This window comes from Colobus angolensis, unplaced genomic scaffold, assembly GCF_000951035.1.
Source record: "Colobus angolensis palliatus isolate OR3802 unplaced genomic scaffold, Cang.pa_1.0 Scaffold99, whole genome shotgun sequence".
Classification (NCBI taxonomy): domain Eukaryota; kingdom Metazoa; phylum Chordata; class Mammalia; order Primates; family Cercopithecidae; genus Colobus; species Colobus angolensis.
This window is the reverse complement of record NW_012123931.1, coordinates 2,496,065-2,503,726: the sequence shown is the minus strand read 5'-3', so window position 1 is coordinate 2,503,726 and position 7,662 is coordinate 2,496,065. Positions and strand designations below refer to the sequence as shown.

The following is a 7,662-nucleotide window of genomic DNA, read 5'->3' as shown; positions in this document are numbered from 1 at the left end:
GAGACGATGTCTTACTCTGTTGCCAGACTCACTCTGTCGTGCGATCGCAATGGCGCGATCTCCGCTCACTGTAACCTCCGCTTCCCAGGTTTGAGCGATTCTCCTGCCTCAGTCTCCCACGTAGCTGGGACTACAGGCACACGCCACCATGCCCAGCTAATCTGTGTGTTTTTAGTAGAGACAGAGTTTCACCATGTTGGCCAAGATGGCCTTGATCTCTTGACCTCATGATCCACCCACCTTGGCCTCCCAAAGTGCTGGGATTACAGGCGTGAGCCACCATGCCCAGCCATTCCTGTACATTTTTTACCTTAATTTCTCCCACTTCACTTTTAAGGTCATTTCTTGTTCTATGGAAGCAGATAGTAGTCATCATTTACAGATGGCCTTTACATTGAACATAATTTCTGAAGTTTGCATCTTTCCTAAATCTTTTCCCAAAGAATTAAAAAAAAAAAAAAAAAAAATCCCAAGCATTGAAGGAAAGTTGAGAGGGCCCTCCATAGCCTTACCTTCAGCAGGTTTAGGACTTTCTTGCCAAGATCCAGCTCAAAGTTGGCATAATTGGAACCACACATGTCATAGATAAACACCAGTCCATTTCTCTGAGTTTCAAAGCTGTAAATTAACCATTGAACAAAAACATTTATTAAGTAAGAAGATGGATGAGGCAGGTTGAAAGCCTAATGCCAAAACAAAACCTGAGAGTATGAAACATCTAGGATCAAAACAACTGCCTGACTGCACATTGGTCTTACAAAAAGATCTCTTATCCTTGGTATCTGCCATGTTTATTAAGGCAGATTTATCCATATTTACCAAATGCCAAACTCATATTGAGAATGCTCTACAGCAACTAAGTTATCAAAATCTGAACTGTTTTCTCCCACCCCTCTGAATCTACCTACCCAAATCCTGTAACATATTCCGTACTCAATCCCAAAGTTTCCTCTTCCATGAAAGTCTCCCTGGTAACTGTAATCAAATATGCTACTGATCATTTTTTCCTTTAAAGCCCCATAAATCTTTCTGTGGATTTTTCTTGTGGCCTTAATATACTCTGTGTAGCCAACTGATTCTCTCCTAAAGGACAAGAACTTGTTGTTCAACTCATTACACCCAACAGTCCCTAGCAAAGCCCTTAAAAATAAATGGTCACTGAATTGTAATTCAGTAGACTGGAAGCCCATCTCTAAGAAAATATTTCAGACCTGTGGAAAACTGTGTAGAACAAGAATGCCTCTAAGCTCATTGATAGTAAATTTGTCTCTTATGAGCCAATGGAGGAAGACAACAAACCCATAAATGGCCTTTGGAAAGCATTCCTAAAAAGCAGATGAAGGCGGCATGGTGGCTCATGCCTGTAGCCTCAGTACTTTGGAAGGCTAAGGAGGGCGGATAGCTTGAGCCCAGGAATTTAAGACCAGGCTGGGCAACATGACAATATCTCATCATGTAGTGACCTGTGCCTGTAGTCCTAGCTACCCAGGAGGCTGAGGTGGGAGGGTCGCTTGAGCGCAGGAGGTCGAGGCTGCAGTGAGATCATGCCACTGCACTCCAGCCTGGGAGACAGAGTGAGATCTTATCTTAAGAAAAAGTAGGCCGGGCGCGGTGGCTCAAGCCTGTAATCCCAGCACTTTGGGAGGCCGAGACGGGCGGATCACGAGGTCAGGAGATCGAGACCATCCTGGCTAACACGGTGAAACCGCGTCTCTACTAAAAATACAAAAAACTAGCCGGGCAAGGTGGCGGGCGCCTGTAGTCCCAGCTACTCTGGAGGCTGAGGCAGGAGAATGGTGTAAACCCGGGAGGCGGAGCTTGCAGTGAGTTGAGATCCGGCCACTGCACTCCAGCCTGGGAGACAGAGCCAGATTCCGTCTCAAAAAAAAAGAAAAGAAAAGAAAAGAAAAAGTAAGGCCAGGCGCAGTGGCTCATGCCTCTAATCCTAGCACGTTGGGAAGTCAAGGCAGCCGGATCGCTTGAACCCAGGAGTTCAAGACCAGCCTGGGCAACATGGCAAGACCCTGACTCTATTTAAAAAAAAAAAAAGGGAAAGAAAGGAAAAAAAAAAGTAGATTAACAGGTATTAATAGTAAGCCATGGCCGGGTATGGTGGCTCATACCTGTAATCCCAGCACTTTGGGAGGCTGAAGCGGGTGGATCACCTGAGGTCAGGAGTTCGAGACCAGCCTGACCAATATGGTGAAGCCCCATTTCCACAAAAAATACAAAATTAGCCGGGTATGGTGGCACATGCCTGTAATCCCAACTACTCGGGAGGCTGAGGCAGGAGAATTGCCTGAGCCCAAGAGGCAGAGGTTGCAGTGAGTCGAGACTGTACCACTGCACTCCAGCCTGGGCAACAGAGTGAGACTCCATCTCAGGGGAAAAAAAAAAAAAGTAAGCCTATTCCCAGACCAAAATTAGGAACATTTGAAGATACAGAAAGTATTTCTCAGTCCAATTTCCCAGATTTATAAAGATTTCTCAAAGATGTACTCTTCCACCAAGACAGATCCGTACATACATGTGATTTGCAGACCCAAATGGTCATTAGGAATAAATTATTTGATTGGACTACTCACAGATGACAGCAACAGTTTTCACATCTATTTAGAATTGAGAAAATGTTTGGCGCAAAATACATTCCTGAAACCAGGAGTCTCAAAGTTATTGTTTTTTGTTTTGAGACAGTTTCACTCTTGTCACCCAGGCTGGAGTGCAATGGCAGGATCTCAGCTCACTGCAACCTCCGAAGACTGTGTTCAAGCAATTCTTCTGCCTCAGCCTCCCGAGTAGCTGGGACTACAAGCATGCACCACCACACTTGGCTAATGTATTTTTAGTAGAGACAGGGTTTCGCCATGTTGGCCAGGCTGGTCTTGAAACTCCTGACCTTAGATCCACCCACATCAGCCTCCCAAAGTGTTGGGATTACAGGCATAAGCCACCATGCCCAGTCTCAAAGTTATTTTGTATCTTACTATTTTTGCACCAGCACCTCCTGGGAACCTCCATATCTTTATCCCTTTAACAAATTCCAAGGCAGAAGCACCCGCCCATGAGCTAACGTTTCAAAAATGTCTAATTCTGAGGCACATGAAAGTTTCTCCAGCAGACTTGGTTTCAAATGGCACCTAATGTGTTACATTAGTGTTAAATCTTTACTCCTTTTGCTTGTTTATTTACTTATTTTTTAATTTTTAGTAGAATTGGGGTTTCATTATGTTGCCCAGGCTGGTCCCAAGCTCCTGACCTCAAGTGATCCACCCGCCTCGGCCTCCCAAAGTGCTGGGATCACAGGTATGAGTCACGGCGCCCTACCCTTGACTCCTTTTTCACAACCCAAGAGACTATGATCCACGAAGATCCAAGATGCTGTTAAAATGTGTGGCACAGGACAGGTGCAGTGACTCACACCTGTAATCTCAGCACTTTGGGAGACTGAGATGTGAAGACTGCTTGAGGTCAGGAGTTTGAGACCAGCCTGGTCAGCAGAGTGAAACTCCATGTCTACAAAACAATTTTTAAATTGAACAGGTTTAGCAGTACGTGCCCATGGTCCCAGCTCCTTGGGAAACAGAGGCAGGAGGATCATTTGAGCCCAGGAGTTGAGGCTACTGTGAGTTATGATGATACAACTGCACTTCAGCCCGAGCAAGAGACCCTGTCTCTTAAATAAAAAGAAAGAAACAAAGAAAATGTGTGGCACAATTATTGAATAGGCTATCCAGATCTAGATACTTTCTGTTTCTCCATGAGCTCCTAAAGGGTAAAATTCAACTTATGGGCTCTCCGCTCATGACTCCAGCTTGTGACAGGGGACTAAAACAAAAACAAGTCAGTGAGGAGGCAAAGAGAATTTAAGAAAAAGAAGCTTGGATGCATAATGAATGATCCAGGTTCTATATTCCCAGATCAAAGTGCTCATCCTGTGAAGGCACATAAAACATGAATGCAGTAAGATTTTTACACTTTAGGGTATAGAATAGACAGATAGATGTGTGTGTGTTTATATATGTGTGTGTGTGTGTGTGTGTATATATATATATATATTTTTTTTTTTTTGAGACGGAGTCTTGCTCTGTCACCCAGGCTGGAGTGCAGTGGCATGATCTCGGCTCACTGCAAGCTCCGCCCCCCGGGTTCACGCCATTCTCCTGTCTCAGCCTCCCAAGTAGCTGGGACTACAGGCGCCTGCCACCTCATCCGGCTAGTTTTTCATATTTTTTAGTAGAGACGGGGTTTCACCATGTTAGCCAGGATGGTTTTGATCTCCTGACCTCGTGATCCGCCCGTCTCGGCCTCCCAAAGTGCTGGGATTACAGGCTTGAGCCACCGCGCCCTACCGTGTGTATATATTACATATATATACATACACTTTTTTTTTTTTTTGAGACAGAGTTTCGCTCTTGTTGCCCAGGCTAAAGTACAATAGCGCAATCTCTGCTCACTGCAACCTCCGCCCAAGTTCAAGCGGTTCTCCTGTCTCAGCCTCCTGAGTAGCTGGGATTACAGGCACCCATCACCACGCCCAGCTAATTTTTTGTATTTTTAGTAGACATGGGATTTCACCATATTGGCCACGCTGGTCTCGAACTCCTGACCTCAGGAGATCCACCCCCTTGGCCTCCCAAAGTGCTGGAACTACAGGTGTGAGCCACCAGAATATATATACATTTTAAGACAGCATTTTGCTCTGTCGCCCATGGTGTAGTGCACTGGCACAATCATGGCTTACTGCAGCCTCAACTTCCCAGGGCTCAGGTGATCCTCCCAATTCAGCCTTCTGTAAGTGTCTGGGACTACAGGCAAACTTCACCATGCCCAGCTGGCTAATTTTTAAACTTTTTGTAGAGACGAGGTCTTGGTATGTTGCCCAGGCTAGTCTCGAACTTCTGGACTCAAGCGATCCTCTCACCTGGCCTCCCAAAGCATTGGGATTACAAGCATGAGCCACTGCACCCAGTTTAAGATTTACAATGGGCCGGGCGCGATGGGCTCACGCCTATAATCTCAGCACTTTGGGAGGCCAAGTCGGGTGGATCACGAGGTCAGGAAATCGAGACCATCCTGACTAACATGGTGAAACCCTGTCTCTACTAAAAATACAAAAAAATTTGCTGGGCGTGGTGGCCAGCACCATAGTCCCAGCTACTCGGGAGGCTGAGGCAGAAGAATGGCATGAATCTGGGAGGCGGAGCTTGCAGTGAGCTGAGAAAGCGCCACTGCACTCCAGCCTGGGGAACAGAGTCAGACTGTCTCAAAAAAAAAAAAATTTACAATGACAGCTGACTGATTCCCTACTGAGTTTGATTCCTGAGCTACATGTTACAGAAAACACCAAGAAGTTTAAAACACAGTCCCTGACATTTGTTTTTAAAAAACTGAGAAGCCAGATGCAGTGCTTTATGCTTGTAATCCCAGCATTCTGGGAGGCCAAGATGGGAGGATCACATAAGGCCAGGAGTTCAAGGCTGCAGTGAGCTACAGTCATGCTACTGCACTCCAGCCTGGGTGACAAAGCAAGACCTAGTCTCAAAAAAAAAAAGGAAAGAAAGAAACTGAGGATAGGAGATCCATGAGAGGCTACCAATGAAACAAGATGGTTACAGATCACTTTGAAGAAGATGGATGATGGATATGTGGATGTTCATGATACCATTCTCTCTCGACATACAGAGATTCGGATATTTTCTATTATATATGTTAAAAAGAAAGTTCCCTGCCCTCAAGAAATGGGTGGTTTCATCATGTTTCCCAGGGCTGGTCACAAACTCCTGGGCTCAGACAATCTGCCGGTCTCAGCCTCCCAAAGTGCTAGGAGTACAGGCCTGAATCAATGCACTTGGCCTCAATATAGCACTTCTAAGCCAGAGGACCAGCCAAAGATGTCAACAGCAGTAAGAAACTGTAAATTGCAAGCACCAGGGAAAAAGAAATAGCAGAACAACAGTATGAGAGGATAGAAGTAACTCTGCCCAAGAGTGAAGAAACCAGGATCTTAGAACCAGCTGGACTAACATGTGATGACTGTAAAAAACTTCTTGGGGCTTGAGTTTAATTGTCAATTGAATTGTAACAATACCATTTACCTTAGCAGAGAGAGAGTGATGACATGAGCTCGTTCTTTATGCTTATGCACCTGTTTTTATTAAGGATGGTTTTTGCTTAACTTGATACTTTTGGACTTCTCCCTAAATGTTTTTTGTTGTTGTTGTTTGTTTTGTGTGGGCTTTTTTGTGGGTTTTTTTTTTTTTGAGACAGGTCTTGCTCTGTCACCCAGGCTGGAATGCAGTGGCGTGATCATGGCTCACTACAGCCTCACCCTTCTGGGCTAAAGTGATCCTCCCACCTCAGCAACCTCTCCCACTTCCCCCAAGAAGCTGGGACTAAAAGCGCACACTACCACACCCAGCTGATTTTTTGTATTTTTATCAGAGACAGGGTTTCACCATGTTGTCCAGGACAGTCTCAATTCCTGGTCTCAAGTAGGATCTGCCTGCCTCGGCCTCCCAAAGTGCTAGGATTACAGGCGTGAGCCACTGCGCCTGGCCAAAAGTTAAATTTTAAAAAAAAAATTTCATAATCTGCATTTCTTTTTTGTATGTTTTATATTGGCTATATTAATGTGGTAATTAATGTTTATTATTTATAAATATAGATTTGTGAATTTTTACTTGTTCTTCACTACTAGAAATGTGCAAAAAGTTTGGAGTTTCGTATTTTTTAAATTTGCCTGCCCAGAGAGACAGGAAGGTCCATGAAAGTAATGACCTTCCCATTATATTCCCCACAGGGCTAATACCTTGTGTAGCATATAAAATACTAATTTGGGGCCAGGCATGGTGGCTCACGCCTGTAATCCCAGCACTTTGTGAGGCTGAGGTGGGTGGATTACCTGAGGTCAGGAGTTCGAGACCAGCCTGGCCAATGTGGTGAAACCTAAAAATACAAAAATTAGCTGGGCATGGTGGCAGGCACCTGTAATCCCAGCTACTTGGGAGGCTGAGGCAGGAGAATTGCATGAACCCGGGAGGCGGAAGTTGCAGGGAGCTGAGATCACACCGCTGCTCACTGCTCTCCATCCTGGGTAACAAGAGCAAAACTCTGTCTCAAAAACAAAACAAAACAAAACAAAAAAACCTCATTTGGGAATACAGCTTATTGGTTTTTTTTTTTTTTTTTTGTATTTTTTAGTAGAGACGGGGTTTCACTGTGTTAGCCAGGATGGTCTCGATCTCCTGACCTCGTGATCCGCCCGTCTCGGCCTCCGAAAGTGCTGGGATTACAGGCTTGAGCCACCGCGCCCGGCCAGCTTATTGTTAAAACACCATTCTGGAAAGAAGGATTGCTCACCTGGCTTCCCATTTATGGATATCTCAATCCTGACTTCATTTCAGTTGAGTTTAGAGACTCTATGTGATCAGTCTTAGTACTCAGAAGACTTTATTAACTTGAGGTTTTATAAAGAGAACATAAAAAGATTGAGACTGATTAAATCTATGTTATGGAATTTTATAGGACTCAGTAAAATGGATATGAAATCCCAAATACTATAGAAGACAGTTCTGTTTTTCATGCTTAGACCCTCCTTACTAAGGAATACTAAGGGAAGGTGAAGCTCTAAGTAAGATGTGGTTACAAAACATCTGTCCAATT

General features: G+C 44.6%; 1 protein-coding gene across 1 annotated transcript in view; it reads right to left on the bottom strand.

Annotated features, from left to right (window-relative positions):
* The window catches only part of PTPN9 (protein tyrosine phosphatase, non-receptor type 9), a 76,442-nt gene that overhangs the window by 58,190 nt on the left and 10,590 nt on the right, over positions 1–7,662 (bottom strand). The window contains exon 6 of the mRNA XM_011933009.1: positions 513–618. Within this exon, the coding sequence (XP_011788399.1) occupies positions 513–618 (106 nt within the window). The remainder of the gene's footprint in view (positions 1–512; positions 619–7,662) is intronic.